Genomic DNA, 19,777 nt, shown 5'->3' with positions numbered 1-19,777 from the left:
GGCTGGCAGAAGGACAACCGGTTTGTTGGAAAGCACAGAGTAAGGTTGTTTTGTAGTTCATAAACTGGCAATGAACAGACTAAACCTCCTCTAATGATCATTAGAGCAACTTCCTAATTTTTTCTCACTAGGGAAACCGCCTGTGGGCCAGTATTAATTTTCTGAAGTCAACGTGAATTTTGCCTCTTTTACATAATGGCAATTATTTCCACATATATTTATTATCTATGATTAAAAAAGCTTAATCCAAACTGGGAGAATAAGCTGGTGCTCTTGTAATAGGCCACGTAGCATAAGGGCTGTCACACCACTTTTCCATTTCCAGGTTCCAGCTTTATTGTGAAGAGTCCAAAGTAAAACTCAGAACATTATAAAAGCTGAACAGTAATTGAGGGCATCCTCATTCTTAGCATCTTTGTTAGGCACTGTTCAATATTCAGTAATGGTTGAATCACTTTCTTTCAGCATCCCCCCCACTGACACACCTTAGTGGAAGAACACAAAGTCTCCAAGGGAAAAAAAAGTTAGCTATCACATATTGTTTCAACATAAAAATAGGAGAATGAAATGACATCTTTTCCTTCTTCACACTCAGTGGGGCATCAGACACTAATATATTGACATATTTCTGATAATTATCTTTGCTCCCAGACATTTTGCTTGGATGAAACAAGACTTGAATTCCAGATCTCTTATCAAATCATAGACCAAATCCCAACAAGGGAGTGCGTTATAACATCAATTCCACTGTTGTTTTTTTTTCAAATATTCACCATGGGAATTGAACTCTGGCCCCATAAAAGCCCAAACCAAAACATCAGATTTTTCCTATCAGAGCAAGATGTCATCCTTCTTACTCTCACAGTAACTCCCTTTTCAGTTAAGAGTTTGTGTTCAAAAACATGACAAATCTAACTTAGAAATTTAACATTTAGACTCAAAAGTTACAGTTTAGGGGATATTTACTCTAATATTTCTATATGGAAATACTGTGCTATTACTTACAGGGTAAATCTCTAAATGTGCTACTCTCTGTAAAAATCTGCCAAGTTTCTCAGAAGATCTATCTCAGCAAATTTCAAAACATCTTGTTAAAGGTTTTGGCTGCGTTTGAAGATAACATTTATCTAGTCGTTTCTGAAACTCCAAAGCCATACGGCTTCAGAAATTACCTGGTATACAGGATCTTCTACATCTTCTTCCAAAATTGTCTACAGCAAAGTAAGAGGACAGGCAGTAAAAGCAAAGAACATAAACAGTAGAGATAAAAGAACTGTATTCAGAAATTAAAGGACAGCAAAGAAACAAGCAAAATGGGCAGGCATGTATATAGTTTTCTTTCTTTAGTATACAGATAAAGTCACATTATTGTACAAAGTAACTTTATTCAAGTTTCATCCGAGTTTCACAATCTGCACCTTATTTGATTCGATTCAAATACACGCATTCAGAAGTATATTGAATCTTCCCTAAAGTATCAGACACTTAAAATCCTGGCTGACAACACACTGGCCTTCATTAAGTTTTCCTCCTGAATTAGAAAAAACACTACATGGGAAACGAATGGATCATTTCCAGTCGCTAAACATGTTCATCACACCCCAAGTGACAGCTTTCAGCACTGTTTAATCCTACTGCTGAGCTCACGGTGGCTGTTAGGTTCCCATTTGTCCATTCAAACCCATTGCTGTTTAGAACTGCTGAGGATGTTCAGTGCCTCTTGGGAGCAACTTTTGGGGGGGGGATACTTCAAACCATACTTTTCGTGGCAGTAGGCTAAGCTTATGCGTGTACCTGGTATACCGCTTGCTCACACTGTTTGTCCTTTTGTGCCTTTTTTTCCATTTCTTCCCTTTGTTTCAGTTCGTAGATGAGCTGAAACAAGTCTCGCAAGTCCAGAATTACAGGTTCGGCCTATGGAAGCAAAAACAGGAAGGGAAGTTTCTACATGAGAAAATATACGGCTCTCATCCCACCCTGCTGATAGAGCAGTTACAGCAACCCCACAGTTGGAGGGAACTTCATACAGAATTAATTTCTACCTTTGCATGCAGGTTCAGGTATTTTTCTATTGAACTGACTAGGTCTGCAAATTAACAATAATTATATTATGAATATAAAAGGCCTTATGAATATAAAAGGCATATATATGAATATAAAGGGATATTTATTAGTGGTTTCTCATACAGTGCAGTGGAATTACGGTAGACGCTACACAAGTTAGCTGTTTGGTGTCTATCACTTTCTGTTTAAATGAGTATAGGAATAAAACCAAACTTATCTGCATCCAATGTAGTTTAGTTAGAAAGGAAAACAATCATTAATTATAAAAAAAAACACCCATCATGAAAAAGCAAAAATAGTGTAATACATTCCCTTCTTTTCCAAGCTGGTTTCATTAATTTGCTACTTCAGAACACCTAAGCAGACACTTGTGACGAGTCTAGCACAGCCAGAAACACCCTGAGAAACACCACCACACCTCCTGAACAGCTTCTCAGGAGCACAGCTTTTCGATTGTGTTACACTGTAGAAAACAGCAGCGAGCTGATACTTACTGCCTGGGCTGTTTTTATTGCCACGAATCTGTGATTTCCCTCCTTTCCACATACATATCCAAACGCTCGATGGTCTGTGATATCCTTTGCGATGTATGAAATTTCGTGAACTGCGTGGTGGTGCTGTAGTAGCTATTAAAAAAAGAAGATAAACAAACCCACAGTAAGAAATATCCATCAAAATATTCCATTAAAAAGCTGTATAATTTTTCTTTCAGCGGTGCTTTACCTGGATCTCAAAATGCTTGTGGAATTAAGCCAGACAAACAGAACCTGGCATCAAAATCAATTAATACCTGAACTCTTGAGGCCTTTTCTCTTTTCAGATTCTAATCCAACTTGACTTGCTTTAATAGTTTGATTAGAAGCTTCAACAGAATATTTTTCTTGGTATCTTTTGATGAGATGCAATTCAGTAGAAATATATCACCTTACCACATGACTACCTACACAGCATCCTAGGTACAGCATCAATATCTGTAGGTATATAAAAGAAGCTGGAGCATCTGCCTGTAGCTTCACATACGGTGAGCCTGAGGACAGATTGATCTGCAGAAGCTGTGGAGCCAGAGACAAGATACCCGATTTCTCTAAGAATCAGCACCAGACATGCTTTCTCTCTGCAACACTCAGCATCAGCAAAGAAGTGATATTTCACTTAAAGCAGTAGCACAACTCCAAAAATTTGTTTTTTTTTTTCCCAGAAAACTCATGGAAATGCAACTATCCAGCTTGAAATCAGTGCTTAATATAAAAGGTCATGATTTATTTAAAATCCTACTTTGCTTAAGTATAATAATAAAAGGACTCAATTTTGCTTTAAACGAATGAGTAAAACTCTCCCCAGAGCCAGCACATGAATCTGAGACTCCTATAAGCAGAGCTCAAAGTGCCACCACTTTTCTCATTTCGGCCTAAATAGTGTTTTATTACCAAAGTAATACTCAAGTATTTCTGCTTGGAATAACGTCCTTGAAAAGTTTATCTAGAACAACGTATTAGTATGAATTTCTACTTTCTGATATATTGACCTGCTCTTATATCATCTAGGGATGCTGCTATTTCTGCAAAGCCTCACAAAGAATTCTTTTGAGGTCCAGATTCCTGCTGATTTAGAGAAAAGCACATTTTGAAAACCAGCGTGGTACCCAGGCAATCTCTAAACAACCAGTTATTTTTAGCATTTAAGAAGAAACACTTTAAAATTCAAAACCGGTGAGGATGCACGGGTGTGGAAGGGAAAAGGCTGAGCGCGTGCAGGGCAAGTGACAAGTGATGAGGCTTTAGTAGAACACGGGTTGAAATTTATAAGGAGGGGCAGCATGAAGAAGACTGATGACTGCATATAAAATGAAAGACTGGACATTTTTCATTTTGCAGTAAATGATTCCTAACTTCCCAACATCAAGATCGCTGGCTTGTAGGAAAATTCAAGTGTTGCCACTGACTTCAGGCTGAATGTAGCTAAGGTGTGCTTCAGACTCTCCCAATGTGTTAAGTGTTTAAAATTAATGATGGGATCTCACCTAGGTAATACAGGGATATTGATTTATTAGGTTTTTCTGAAAACCAAGTTGCACACTATACGTTACAGTGAAATGAAACGATATGTTCCCATCTCTCTATTCTGCATATGACAGGGAACGTTATCGCTGGCTTCTATTAAATCAAAGTTCTTTGACATTGCTTTATTGATTGTGAGACAGCGTTTTGCACTGAAATTAAACTGTGATCAGATTCCTTCTTCATGGAATTAAATGAAGATCATTCTACCATGGAAAAGTATCACCCACAGCAGATGGAGACACTCCAATTTATTTGGGAACCCTCATTAACCGTTCGAAAATCATTACAGTCTTAATGGTTATGATACATTACATACCGTATCAATAGATGTACCAAGTAAGTAAAGGTGACTGCAACATTATCCTTTCACATAGTTTAGTGTATGGAGTGGTTAACAAGAGTTTTTTACTTGTTTGAGGGACGCTGAGTTGGAACATACACATGAAACGTGATGCTGCATACACACATCTGTACTATGTAGATACACACCCTTCTGCAAACCCATTTCCACAGCCCTCAATTAATCTAATGTGTCCTTTCCACATATTCCAATGCTTAATTCTAAATATTACTCTATGAGTGCCTAATTCTTTGCTTGTTGTAGCACAGAAATGAGACTCCTGTTGTGGTCACCAGAGATTTTCCACTGTAAAACTCAAGATCAGAACTGCATCCTTTTTGCAAGCCTTTGGTTTAAGGATGCAGCCTGCTTAGCACCCCACACATGCCTTCGCAGCAGTGAGATGTGCACTAAAGGACAGCAGAAGGGATGGCACAAGGAGAAACACCATCTCATCCAGCCACCCAACAGAGACTCACAACTGAGGCAACCTATAAATACACGGGCTTTGCATGTTTTGATTAGATTTGTGTCTGGTGTATTCACACAGATTAATCTGTTCAGCAAGACGAGACCAGCCAAGAGAAATGACATTTTTATCCCTCAGTTTGTAGCTGCTCACATGTAGCCACCCCCTTGACACTCGATATGAACTGTCCTGAAAGAAAATGAAAAAGAAATATAAAATTGCTCACTTGTAGCAGAACTGCTGGCCATTGCTCCATGGTTAATATTCACAAGCTGATCCGCCCCGCCCCCCTCTCCCCAGCCTCTTTTTTGCTATTTATTATATTAGGCTTTACCATGACTTAATCCCATCTCTAGAGGGTCAGAAGCCCATAAAAGAAGGATTTCATAACTCAGGGATGTTTATGACACCCCTGTATGCACATGCTGATGGATTCCATCACACACTACCTGATGTTTGCAGTCTATCTTTGCTGAGTGCTGCTACGAGCCATTTACCGATTCCTAAGTGTGGTATCAAATTGTTTTGGAGGGCTGCAGTACGACAGAACAAATTATAGAGAAGACTTAATTTGTATTATGGTTCAATACAGTCAATTAAATATTGCACAGATTAGAAAGTAATTTAACATTTAAGCTTCAGTTGTTAAAAAAATCTACTGTTCCAACAGCCTCCAAATTATTTTAGGTCTCCTGTGACTTTAGTCACTTGCAAATGTTGAGGATTTTAAATGCAAGCGCAGATAAAGTCTCAAACTGGATAGCTAAGCCAGTCCCGTGATGCACAAGTCCTTTTAAGGCTGAATATGATGTCATGATTATATTTTATTTATACATTAGAAACTTTGTTCCTAGTAGTAAAGATGTCCAAAGTACCCACCACCACTGAGGCTGCCATCTTCCCTCTTCCCCATAAGTTCACTCTGGTCTCTCCCACTAGCCATTATTTTCTCTCCTTTGCTCCATTCTATTCCCTGCTTCTCCTCTTCCCCCAGGTTGCTCCCTGTACATCACACTGAATTGATTTAGCTGCCTCTGAGATCTGTAGCATTTCTAATTTCCCTCAGGCCGCTTGGCACCTATCATAAATTTTTCCACCCCTTATCCTCCTCTTGCCCCTTTATTTCCATGCTGTAGCCTCCAGTGCCACTAAATCAATTAAGTCAATCAATTAAGTACTTGGAGGGTCCAGCAATCATGTCAAATATGTGAGTTAGATGGCATGAGAAAGTCACTGCTTTACTATCGCTATTTCTCTTTTAATGAGGTTGTCTATTTTGTGGAGCCTGGGGCACCAGCGTTAAGAGCCACAACAAAAAATACCCTGCGAGCTGCAAAGCCTCCTATAAAAGCTGTCCCACCGAAAGGAGGAAGCACGTACCATGCAATATTCCATCTCTACAGACAAGTTTCACAGGGATTGAAGTTACACAGTCTCTCACCTTGAGTAACTAAGCAGTGAGCCCATTTCCAGATAGGTGGTAGCAACTGACAGCTCTGTTGCTGTCATTTCCATGCTATCCAGACTGGGATGTGGGTGACGGATGCAGCCCGAGCAACTTCTGTCCCCATCCACTCACCTCTATCACATCACAATACCCAATAATATATTTTGTGTGTGACATAAAGCTCCCCAAACTTCAAAGTTACTCACCAAACTCCAAAATCCCTAATGGATTCATAATCAAATAACTTTGTGGACTATAGTTGCAGTTGAGGTGCTGTCTACCCGCAAGTTCCCGGTACTCTAACTCCTGACTGTCAGCAGCCCGTTAGGAAATCAGGCCATGCATGTCTAGAAAGACTCGTGAATGAATTGTAGAAACTGAACCTAACGTGGAAAATCATGGCAATGCCTTAACAAGAAACTCAGCAAGGCAGAAGGGCAATAGTACACTGACTGTTATTTAGTGCAACAACATAAGTGAATGCAATGAATTGTAAAACACGTGAGTGGTTCCAAGATGAATTTGGCCTCATTGCTGCAAGAAATGGCAGGAGATGTACAGATGTGTGGGCAGGTCCTCCACCACCCCTAGGGAGCTGCTGTGTTCACTTATGGTGCTTAGGACACACATGTTACAGCATTTTGTCAAATGCTCTTCGTGGCCCTTTCCTTACAGTCCCCGTTTGGTTTAGCTGAGATTTGCAAGGATCGTGGGGACAACAAACCGGTCCCAATCTTTTCTTTAACTGCTGCAATATTTTGCTGTGGTTCTGTTAAAATGCACTTATCAGAGGGGGTCTGGACCTGCTCGTCTCCATCACAGACACCCACCATTCCAAACACATGCTTCAGAAGCAGACATGGAACACCTGAATGCTCTACAGCTGCAGATTCAAATCCCAGACCCATCTAGCTTTATACCTTTCAGGCATGGATGGAGAGCAGTGCCCTGTATGTAGACAACTAAAAAAACTCCACCCAACCTGCCCAAAACTCCTTGCTGGCATGGAGGCTTCCCTGGTACCCATTAATGGTGTGTGGATACCTGCCAAGCAGCTGTGAATCTTCAACTTCCATTCCCCCTTGAGAGGGGTGCGTTTCAATGGGGCTGTGTACAGACAATTCAGGGGTAAAGCCAACGTCCTCAAATATCTGTGACATGGAAAAATGGTATTTGGACTATAAACATTCCTGTGTTGATTTCTGGAAGTAGTATTTGGGTGGCAAATGCGGTGGCAAAGGCATCAGCCTACCAAAACACATGGGGAAGATGGGGGCAAGATAGGGGCAACACGATAAGCCTTCCCCTAACCCCTGCCAAAATTTTCAGCTTAATCTGAAGAGAAGACAGCTCAGTGTATTGCAGAGCTACAGCTACCGACCTCCCCATGAGTCACTGCTGGACACAGAGCAGGGCAGACAAGAGCAGGGGTGGTGACAGCTCATCCACCCGAAAAGTCAAGCATTCCCTTGCTGCCATCAGTGCGTTCACCCCCATCCTTTCCCTGCCTCCTGAGCAGTTGCCGCAGTATAAAAGCATTTTGCTGGCACTGTGGGTGTTGCCAAAGTATAAATGAAGAGACAGAAAGTGCAGGTTGCTGTCAGAGATCCAACCTGATAAGGCTTTGCAGCACACCTTGTCAATTTATCCCTGATTTCAGCATTAGCAACAGGCTGCTGCAGTCTCCTCTGCATCTGCTGGGCAGGTGCTTATCTTTATCCTTTTCTTTCCTGCTCTTTTGGCCCATCTTCCCCAAGAGGAATCCAAATAATTGTTTGGATTTTGCTCCAGTTGGTCAGAAAGGCAAGAGGGGAGCAGGTCAGCGAGGCCATGTAATACAAAAGGGAGGGTGGAAAAATAGTGCTCATGAGAGAAATAGCTTTAGAGACAACATGTCTACACAAAAGGCAAATAGGAAACCTCGTATTTCAAATCTGACAGTCCTTTCCTACCGAGGCAAGTACTCGAGTTGCATGTCTGTGGGGAAAAGACAGCCCAGTGAGCAATATATGACTGACCATGGTGACCTGGCTTAAATGTGAGAGGGGCTTTGTGGGGGTAAACACTTGATAGACCAAAAAATTCTGTTATATAAACATCACTACAACACATGGAAAATTTACATCTAGTTTGATCTAGGGAGACGGCGGTAGAGTTTAAGCTTAGCAAATTATCACAGTACTAATTCCTACCAGAACAGCAAGCAGTCACAGAACGAGGCATCATGTTAACTCAGCTTTCAAAACTAAAAGTCACATATTAATACTTGAAATGGAAACCCCACTAGAAACCTCTTGTGGTTATGGAGATCTCAGTATTGGGAGGCATTTCCAGGCACTGGCCAACATGATCAGTTCTGGTCATGCCAACCCCACTCCATGGAATAAACACTGAACCCTTCCACTGAAGGATGTTGAACACATGATACTCACTACACAACCGAAACAAATGGTCCAGCCCTGAATCTTTTTGACCCAAAGCCACTCGTAGAGTTTGGGCTGAGTGATAGGTCTGAAAACAAAACAAGAATAGGAGCAGAAAAGGAAAACATAACCTCTGAAGTGTCTGCCAAGCCTGAGGGGACTTTGTGATGGCAGCCCTTAAGCATGTCTTCACGATGAGAAGAAAATTAATCTGTCTAATCCCTGTGCTTCTTCCACACATGCTGATTTTGCAGACAATCACCTAAAGAAAGAGTTTTCTGAGTGCCAACTCCTAAAAGGCATTGCAATAAAAAACACTTGGCACAAAAAGCACGCTTTCAGATTATCCGCAGATCAAAGCTCAGTCGATGTATCACAAAGGGGCACACAAAATACAGTGCTGGTACAGAAAAGAATGGAGACAGATTTAGCCCCAGTTCTCACAGACTCAGTTCCTCCAGGGGGTCAGCAGTCTGGCTGTGACACAGCAAAGCACTGGAAAGATGGGCAAATTTAATTTCCTCTTAATAACAACAATAATAATAAACTCTTAAGAGCCCTTCCCTTCCTACAACCGAGGAGACCAAAGCAAAAAAACACTTTATGTGACTCCCCAAATCTGGACAGCAGCGTGCAGCTGGGTCAGGAAGGATGGAAGTCAGCATGCATAATCCTGCGTGTAAGGGTAAGGAAATCTTCACGTGAAGCACCAGACTAAATTCAATCCATACACTCTAATTCAAACTCTATAAAGGCAAGCACTCAGCCCAAGTACCCCAGGTAGAAGCCTCTTTGAGTGGACTCCAGAAGACAGCTGAAAAGGGTGCTTCAGCCTCAGCTAAATTCTGAATTAATTCTTGTCATTTCCTTAGCTTGATGGAAAAAAAAAATCCCACTGCTGCCTGTACCTTACTTGGGGAGCAAGAGCAGCCAATTCTCAAGAGACCAAACGCCAAGTACACTTTTCTGCATCTCCCATGACAGGCACACACAAGTGGTGCTCTTTGTCCTCACCCGAGACCCTGGCATAAACCGTGAGTCAATTAAGTTAGTGGGACTTAACTTGGCCACCGCCGCAGTCTAATTGTGACGAATGGATCCACAATACTGAGCTAGCTGGATGTTCCCAGAACTTAATTTGTGAAAGAGAACACCGCTAAGGTAATAAACTTCTGTCTGGCTCTCATAATTTGTAATAATGTCTGACAAAGACCAGACACGAATTTAGTTATTGTTCATTGTTTTAGGAAGCAAATGCTAAGTTGCTCATGCAGAAGATCCATTTATTAGATATATGAACTTGTGAAAAGCACAAAACAAAACTGGAATGCAGGCACGGCCAATTTTGTATCTTCAATTCAAAGGCTTTTCAATTTTTTATTGCACCAGGAGTGAATGTAGCTAGCTAAATCTAAACCACTTGTCCAATTACTATTAAACCCAACTTCTATTTTAAATATGTACATGCAAACACTGTTCCTAGACAAAGAAAATCCTAAAGGGCAAGGAAACATTTTCACAGAGCTTTGGAAAAACAAATGCGCTACAATAAAGCCATGATGCTGGACCTCCCATGAGTCTCGTACTATTTTCTTATTGTTCCTGCAGCAGACACAGTCATTGTTTTATCAGGATAGCTAAAACAAAGAAGGATTTGCACAGGCATACCAACAAGCAGCAAACCTGACTCTTGATACCAAGTTCAGTGGCCCCACTAAGGTGTAATCAGCTCAGTAACACAATATGGCCCTACAATGCAACCGCATGGAACCACCTACAGATACAATACATAGCTGTACCTTGCCATTTCACCATTGCAGTGTAGTGAACCAGTAACAATGCTTGCTTATTAGGATATTATTTTATGCTTTGGGATGGCAGCTATCCAGTGGTCACAGCTGGGTTTCAAGGGCTGTAACACATCTGTCTGAGGGTACTCCCCCTTAGTACCTACCTCATCACAGAATGATAGAACCATAGAATGGTCTGCATTGGAAGGGACCCCAAGGATCATAGAGTTCCAACCCCCCTGCCACAGGCAGGGCCACCAACCTCCAGGCCTGGATCTACACAGGGTTGCCCAGGCCCCATCCAACCTGGCCTTGAACATCTCCAGGGATGGGGCATCCACCACCCCTCTGGGCAGCCCATTCCTGCACCTCACCACCCTCTCTGTAAAGAGCTTCCCCCTAATATCTAATCCAAACCTTCCCTCATTTAGCTTCAGTCCACTCCCCCTTGTCCTACCATTGTCTGCTCTTTTAAAAAGTTGATTCCCCTTATCTGCTGTAAAACAGGAGATCAAACCAATCAAACATGCCAATATTGCCCTCTACTCCCAAGCCAAAACTGCAGACAGCCCATGCAACAGGCACCCTGACCATGCTTATACTTTTTCTGTTATACTCTGAAGCTTATAAGACCCTTATCGATTAAATCTTGAATTTGAAGGACCACCAGTTCAGTACAGTATTGCTGAACCTCTCTATATTTTTACTACATCCACTTATTTTTACAGAGTATGAATCTATTTTGAGAAGCCTTTACTTTTACAAGGTTCTTTTTGTTCCTTTACACTAACATTCCTCACCTCCTGAAAAGCTTTTGATTTCCATGAACAGCACAAGACATTTCTTCATACAACTCCTAGGAGCTTTGGAGGTAATTTTTGGCTTTATCTGTCTTGGATCTCGAAGCTTCAGATTCAGTAAGCATTGCAACCCACCCTCTTCTTGTAGCTTGTGATTTGAAAAGCTCACCAGTGAAAACCAGCCTCTGCTTCTCCTGATTTGTTATGCGAACCCTATAAAGCAGAACTTGCAAAGATCACAAAAATCCTACTCGTACTGGCAGTACTAAAATTTAACTTGCAGTGGATAGTCATCAAACTGCAACTTTCTTTGACCATAAATCTACTTCCACAACAGTACAAAATTCTATGGAAAAGGAGAAAAGGACAAGAGGGATTTATTTTATATTTATCTATCTGTCTTCCGGATACTCATACCAATTTAATAAGACTTTAAAGGGGGCTGAGGGAAAGCACATGCAGAATAAGAACACAAAAGACAGAAGAAGAATGAGAACACAAAAGGACACTATAAATCCACAAATTGTGTACAACCAACATGTTGTGTTCATGTGCCAACTGAAAATGAAAGCAAAAAAAAGTGGAGAAATTCACACGACATGAAATTTTATGTCTTTCAAATATGAAAGTTATTTGATAACCAGAAATAAACCAAAGCATACAAGCAAGAAATCCTATCTGTGTTCCACAGCAATAGATTGGTTTCCAGTATAGAACTGGACAAAATCCCCTCAGCTGAACTTTTCATCTCTAATGGCTTCATTTTTGTGGATGGCATATAAATACAGAAAGAGACATCCTGGAATCCTACCACAGGTACTGGTTTGCATAGGAAGGACAGTTGAGTTTACCTTTTTCTATACCATAAACATGTAAGCCTTTCATCCTGGGGTCACCCTTCTCTACTACTACATTGTCCAAAACACATCATCATGAGAAATCCTCATGAGAGAGATCTGAGCTGCCAGATATTCTTCCCAATGCAGAACTGGCCTACGCCGGGGCGATGACCAACTCGCTGGAAAGACTGAGGAACACCCCCTGTCAATACTGGAAGATCTCAGACTATCCCATAACCAGACATGAGCAACCACAGAGCGTTATAACAATGTCTGAAGGCTGCCTGTTAACAGTATAATTGCAGGTTGGCAAGAGGTGACTCTGGAATGGTGAGATCCAGAAACAGTATCATTAACTGCCTAGCTTGGTCATAAATACTGCGCTGGCACTTCAGTTTATTTTCAATCTTTCTACAGAAAAAGAGAGGAAACAGTCTTCTCTGAGTTACAGTTGCATGTATAAACAAACTTCAGATAATCTCATAAATGTGCCACTCCTTCCTTTGCTCAGGTCCCACAACAGACACTTAACCCAGGACATAAAGCATCCGTAGCAACACAGTAAGTGTGTGCAGTAACAGAGCCCTAAGGTAAGAATAAAATAAAAGGCAACAGGCAAACCTCAAAGGGACTCTAAAACAAAACAAAGAACTTGTGGGCATTTTCTGGTTGGATTTTGGTGTTTTTTCTCCTGTGCATTATCACGAAATAGGAATTTCTGGAGTCACACATGGTAGGTGCTTGGCACATTGTGTGACAAGGGTTTTGCATTTCAATTCAGGTGATGGATATTATTTTTAAGTTCCGCCCAGACACCTTCCAAAAGGGAGCCCTAAAGCTCCCTGTCACACATTTTAATGCCCAGAGTTGTTTCTTCCCTGCTCATTTCCACGTAAAGCAGGCTGAACGCTTGGTTTTAGTCTTTTCCTGCTAATTGAAATCTCCAAAACCAAACTGGATTAAACAGTCTGCACACAGATGTGGCCCAGGAGAGAACATGGTTTGCTTCTCTCTCTTCCTGCTCTGCTTGCCTGTCCTGGCAGTGGGCATCACACAGGGTTTGCCTTTCAGAAATGCCATCAGGCAACGCTCCCCTCACCTGTTTCTCAAATGCACATGAGTAGAGCTGCTCACAGCCTTGATACACAGATACTGGCTCATTTTCCCCTGCTTATTCCTTAAGTTCTCCCTCACCCTTTACAACTTCTGTGCAAGGCATGTCTTCTCCCAGTGCAGACTGACCTTCCCCATCGCTTCACCCTCAGCAGTGCTCAGCACTAAGCCTTATGCACTCACAGGTCCCACTCGTGCGCTTTACACTTTAGAATACTTCCAAATTCCTCACATCATTCACTGGAGCACATTTGGCTAATTACAGATCCCATAAGGCTACAAAACATTCTACAAAACAACTCAGCCTTCTTAAAAGCAAGGAAGCAATCAAAAAAATTGGATTCAGATCCATATTTTGACTAGCTAAACCGAAAAAAAACCCAAACTCAGACCTATGCAGAGCAGAGGTGAGGAGCCGTATGCAATATTTTCTGATCCCCAGCCTTCTCATTTGCTTTAAATGTCAAGGCAATCAGTGCTCTGCCTCACCTATTTCACAGTGCTCCTGTTAAAGTCTGCAGGAATGTTGCTGCTTATTTCGCTGGGAGCACAGTGATGGAGAATTAGGGTTGGAACCACGAAGGATTAAAGAGTATTAACAGTAGAGACAGCTAGAGTCCATTAAACACTGCTTTATCTAGGGACACCTTAGCAGTGCTCTAACTCTACCATTGCCATCAGCTGCTGGGCAACACGATGGGAGATGCTGTTCCAGCCCTTAGGGTCTGTGACACATGGTTGCCTGCATGCTGAGCACACAGTGTGTAAACCAGAAAGGTTAAGAGCACAGTTACCTCACTTAGGAAGACAACTTTTATGAACAGTTATTTTATATACATTAAGCAAAGATCTATTGGTATCTGAAATTTATTACCTATTCAAACACAAGACACGGATAAAAGCAGATGTTTGCGTTGGGTAACAACACCAGTAAGAGCGCCCAGTGGAAATCACTGCCTTTCCTCCTTTTCTCCTTCCAGAGAGCCAGTTATTCATGGACTAAATAGAAGAAAAGGCACTTACTCATCCCTGGATCATCAGACTGAACAACGCTCTTGCCGACTCCCCTGTAAACACAACCATGCTCCCGAGGGCAGAACATCATCCACTGATTTTATTGCCAATAGAGATCTATTCCCATCATGCCACAAACTCCACGTAACTTTAAATGCAAACCTTCCTTGTTTCCCTCTCCCATTACACTGTCAGTGAAGGTCATCTGTCCCCTCACACCTGACCCCAGCAATCGGAGAGGTTAAACAGCCTACAAGTTAGCAGGGGAATTCAGAAGCATCGTTGCTCGTATTGCTGCTACCAGGGCAAATGGAAAACTGCAGAGCAGCCCACTAAATAAAATGCACTGAAGGGGAAGGAAAATCACCAGCACACCTAGGGTGTAATGCTTCCAGCCATCTCCAAGAGGAAGGAATGGCAGATTTCAGAGAGGGACATAACTTTCTGTTATGGCACCCGCTGAAGGTCCCCCACCGCTCTCAAGGGAGGTTTCAGTGCATCTCAGCCGCCTGTGCTATTATTATGTCAGCATTTCTCTTGCTAAATCCTTTCCTGAGCAGTTTGAAATCCAGCCATTATAACTCAGTGTGTGCTGAAAATGGGTCTGACTTTCTTTTTCCCCTCCTGGTTTTTTTCTTTCATTTTTCTAGCTAACACATTAACCTGGCTAAAGAACATCAGACTTGCTAACAACTCCCTTGCTCTAAGCAGCTCTGTATTTTGGGTGCTCTTCTACAAGTCAGTGGGACTACAATGTGGCTTTCATACCCTAATTCATTTACCTGACTCACAGAAGGCTAGTCAGAAGAGGCTAACCCCCCCCAATAAAACTCAGTACAGCTCCACTACATAATGGAATCCATAACAATAAAAATTTCTATAGCCAAAAGTCAACTTTCAACTTTTTAGCAAAATTCACCCTAAATCCTGCTTAAGCATGCCAAAAATTAAAGGGGAATGATAATGTAAACATTTACATATTTTTTTTTACTACAACAAAATCTATAGACCCATCCAAATATGCAATGGAGGCCAAACAGTGGTTTGGAATATGGATATGGTGAGGTCCACCATACCATACACCATACCCGACCATGCCTTATACCATACCACACCATACCTGTAGCAGTGCCTCCCTTTCTTAAACCCACGTTGGGGTGCTTGGATTAAACATCAAGAGGCCACGTACAGCCAAATGAGACCACCACTAAAGTAGCAAAATCTCATTTTCTGCCTTTTTTGTAAACCATCAACATTTACCCTTCTCACACTGAAAACTACAGCAACCACAAATTCCCACCCATTATTTCAGTTTGGATAAAACGTTTGGAATAGCTTTATTTTATTATCTTCATGCCAATTAGTGTCAGCAATGTTACAAAGCAGTGCCTGTGGATACTCACTATGAGAAGGCTGAACTTGGCTCTAGATCAGGTATTTCCAGATGAGGGGGAGAAATTTCAGCCTTCCTCCATATTGCTGAGTATTAGGTGGAAAGATATAAGGTTCAAACCAAAGCTCCTGTTCCCAAAACACTCAAGACTTCACAACATGCAAAATCACATCCAAGTTTTGCCTTTTGGGATCTTTTTCTTTCACAGTGACAAAACCAAACTAATACAACAAGGTTTTTACAATCTTCATACAGCAAACTGGGCATCTATAAAATGTATCTCTACGAGCTTGTGGCTATTAAAAATCCCAGGGGAGCACTCCAAACCATCCAAAATGTCTAGGGCACAGTTTGGAAGGCCAGTAAGAAATGAGTTACAATAGTTAGTAGGGGATGTAATTATGGAAGTAGGCTCTTCTGGCATTTACGTTTTGCTAACTGTCGAATGTTATTTATGAAATGTGTTATTGTTTCCCTTCTGCAGTATCAGAAGACTATAAATACCTTTTAAGAGTAATACACAGGGTTTTAAAGTCCCCTACTCCGCTGTATTCTAATTACATATATTTATTGCATGTAGAACAGTAAATGCCATGCCTTACTATTCATATTTACAAGTAGAAAGATGGCAAATTGTCAAGCAACACAGCAAGAATCCCAATAGAGCAGAGGGTAGAAGCTGCTGACAATGCACACAATTCCCATAAAACATCAGAAAGGCCCCAGTTGTCACCATTTTCAAATGTACATGCAAAATTTGACATTACTGTTTTTTTGGATACTCTTTATTGTTATAACGTAGTGTTTTTATCACTGCAGTCCTTAGAAGACCTCAGGATGGTCCCAGATGCAACATGTCATATAAATGGTTCCTACAAACAGATAATTCTGATTTAAAACCAAAAAAATTAATGAAAAGGTTATCTCACAGACGACCTGGGGTTAAAAGTTTAATTCCAGTATTTGAAAGCTGACGGCTAGATGCCCCTTGGAACACCTCTGACACACATGACTGCAACAGCTTCTCCTCATAAACCCCTGGGCATGAAGAAGTTCTTCCCTCAGTGCCGTGGCAGATGTTCTCCATCACTCCTCTGCCCCTTTCCCCCAGCGAGTATGCTGCAGGCAGCTCACCCCTGAAATGCCAGGCTGACACAGTACAAGGCATGGTTGATTTGACCTGTGCCAACTATTCCCCAAGCCACAGCTCTTCAAGGCCAGAAATGACACGATGGCCAGAAGACTGATTTCAAGGAGTGGATCCACAACCCAGTAGAAGGGCTGCCTTCATCCCGAGCAAGGTGACTGCCTGCATCCCAGGCAGGGTGACTGCAAGAGGCAGCACAGATCTGCATGGCAGGCTGTCATCACAGAGTACCAGCAGCGTTGGTGCCACTGGATTTTAGCAAGTTTCTAGCACAGGAGACTTCTAAAGAGGGATCTGAAGAAAGAGTAAGAAGGTACTCCATGAGTATGTGCAAAGAATTCCTCTGAAGCGCGATGGGCGAGATGGGAAGAGGCTCGGAGTCATTGCTAAGAAACCTGACTAAATAAACGATGAAAGTTGGTACTGTGGAGTGATTCCTTGAAAGTGGATGAAGAGTAAAGTCAGCTGTGAAGAGCTTGGGGAAAAAAAAAAACCAGTTAGGCAGTGGGCTGACAAAATACAGAAGGCAGGTTCAGTGTAGGGATTCAAAGAGAAGTATATGACATGATCAAAAGAATAAGCTGAGACAGCAATCTTGGCAGTCACGATGGATTTCAAAAATAAAAGTCACATTTGTCAAGGACAAAGAAAAGGATAACAATTGAGACATGAGATGAAGAGAGGCAGGGCTGTGTTTTAACTGTAAGCATGACAATAAATGCTGTATTTCAGAGCAGTTAAGAAGCATCTGCAAGATCTGGAGTTACCCTGGATGTGACAATCAAAAACAACACTGAGTCAAAAAGGCTGCTGAATAATAGATGATGATGATATTTTTCTCAGCACTCTGAAAACAAGGTCAGAGAGAGACCTTCGGGAGTCAAGATTAAAGGGACCAGTTTAGCCATGTTAAGCTTCAACTGCTGGCTAAACATGTAAGGAGAGGGCTGAAGAGACAGGTCAAGATTTGAACAGAAGACAGGGCTGGCATCATTCTGTTTGACACTGTGACCAAATTCATATCTGTGAATGAAGTAACTGATAAAAAAGCAGGAAGAAAAAAGAGACCAAGGACAGAAAGCACCCAGGAAACCTCAGATGAAAACTGCAGCAGAGACAAAGAGAAGTTAGATAGACAGGGGTAAAATCCAGAGACTTTATTCAAAATCATCTGATAAATTAATGACGCTAACAAAGTGCTCCACCCGAGATCAGCCACAGAGAGGAACTTTGGGAAGATCAGTTCCAAAGAAATTAAACCCCCACCACCATCTCTGGGAGCTTCTGGCCTGGAGCTAGAAGGAGCCCCAGGCAGTGACCATTAGCAATCTCCTGGCCAAAACTGTGCTCTGGCAAACACCAAACTTCAATGACCTTATCGCACCATCTCTCCTGCTCACTGCAGAGTGAGTAGAGAGCAGATAAAAGTATTTCTCCCTTTTTACTTCTATTTTTAAATATTCAGAGATGCTCAGTGATAGAGACTTGACAGTTTGACATTTCATCTGCTCCAGCACATGTGCTTCGAGGAATAACTACAGATCTATAATCGTACCTCGATTTCTGGTCAAAGATGCCAGAACCAACAGATTTCCAGTAAAGTCAAGAAATACCTTTGGTACATTTTAAATGAGGTATCTTCTGCCAACAGTGACAATTTTCATCTTGCTAAAACTTTCTGTCAGCCAAGTTCAGCTGTCCTGTTAGCAATCTATCAGCATAATTAACACTATCATTCACATCACAGGGAGAAGAGCAGCAAATCCAGGGGTTATCAGCACAAACCTGATGAAGTCTCCAAACAACCTGGAAAATGCTTTATAGAAGCCAACTTTGAAAAATCTGTGCCTTTTGAAGTCAAGAGAGCTTACAAGGTCAGGAAGATGGGGAAGATGTAGACACCTAAAACAGTGGCTGGATCATACCAGAGCTGTAACGTTATCTCACTAGAAGAGAACTGAGACCATCAGGATTATAACTAACCCATTACATATATTATTTATTTGGATATCATTAAAGAGTTGAAGCAGAAGCCCAATCACAAGTTCTGTAGCCAGCATAAAAAGGCAAATTAATTTTTTAGTACTAAATGCTACAAGGTCTGGTTCCCCTTCCATGGGACGGCAGGGTATTTACTGAATAGCACTTTCACAGGCCTGCTCTGCATGAGCATCATGCAATCCTCCTCAAAGATGATAAAGGTTAAAGTAAGGAATAGATAAAAAGAATGAGGATAATCAACATGAAATTTATATATATATATAAATATGGTTTTCCTTCCTGGATTTCATACTGACAGCCTGGAGAAAATGGCTACAGATTAAATTCATAAAACATAAGTAATACTTCTCTGCAGTACTGTAATCTCATCAGACACTCTACAGCATTCCTGGAAATTTTACAACCCCACCGCCTGTTCCCAAGCCCTGTCTTTTGATAAAGAGATGGGCTGACATCTCTGAAAGACTAGCTAGTCCCTCCAAAGTATAAAACAGACAGTGCACATGAAACTCACTTGTAGCGTGCTGCACAGGAAGAAATAAGAGAAGAAAGGTAAACTGGCTGCAATCCTCACAAACTGGGTTATAATCCATCTGTTTAAGGCGTTTCTCACAAATAGACAACACACTGATATAGGTCTACCATGCTTTTTGGGGCAACTGGGGAAACTTCATAATTGATCTGTAACAATAGCTCACAGAGAGCTACATGCTGCAGTGTATTCTGCCAATGGGCTACAAACTGATACAAGTTTTTACTTTAACACAAGTAATTCTTTACTTAAAGCCAAATGGTAATCTTTTGCCTTCATCTGATTTCTCTTCCACAGTGTCTGGGTTTTCCAGTAAAGCCAACAGGATTTTGCCAACAGAAACAA

At 41.5% G+C, this 19,777-nt stretch overlaps 1 protein-coding gene across 4 annotated transcripts in view; it reads right to left on the bottom strand.

Moving 5' to 3' along the window:
- The window catches only part of DAB1 (DAB adaptor protein 1), a gene marked incomplete at both ends in the record, with an annotated part of 116,496 nt that overhangs the window by 34,647 nt on the left and 62,072 nt on the right, over positions 1-19,777 (bottom strand). For 3 of the 4 annotated variants that reach the window (XM_084266256.1, XM_084266257.1, XM_084266258.1), the window contains 3 exons: positions 1,173-1,211; positions 1,795-1,914; positions 2,559-2,690. In XM_084266256.1, the coding sequence (XP_084122382.1) occupies positions 1,173-1,211; positions 1,795-1,914; positions 2,559-2,690 (291 nt within the window). The remainder of the gene's footprint in view (positions 1-1,172; positions 1,212-1,794; positions 1,915-2,558; positions 2,691-19,777) is intronic. The other variant, XM_084266255.1, reaches the window with a different exon arrangement.

Source organism: Gallinula chloropus (assembly GCF_964237585.1).
Source record: "Gallinula chloropus genome assembly, chromosome: 6".
Lineage (NCBI taxonomy): Eukaryota > Metazoa > Chordata > Aves > Gruiformes > Rallidae > Gallinula > Gallinula chloropus.
Note: the sequence above shows the minus strand (reverse complement) of the source record. Positions and strands in the feature narration are given on the sequence as shown.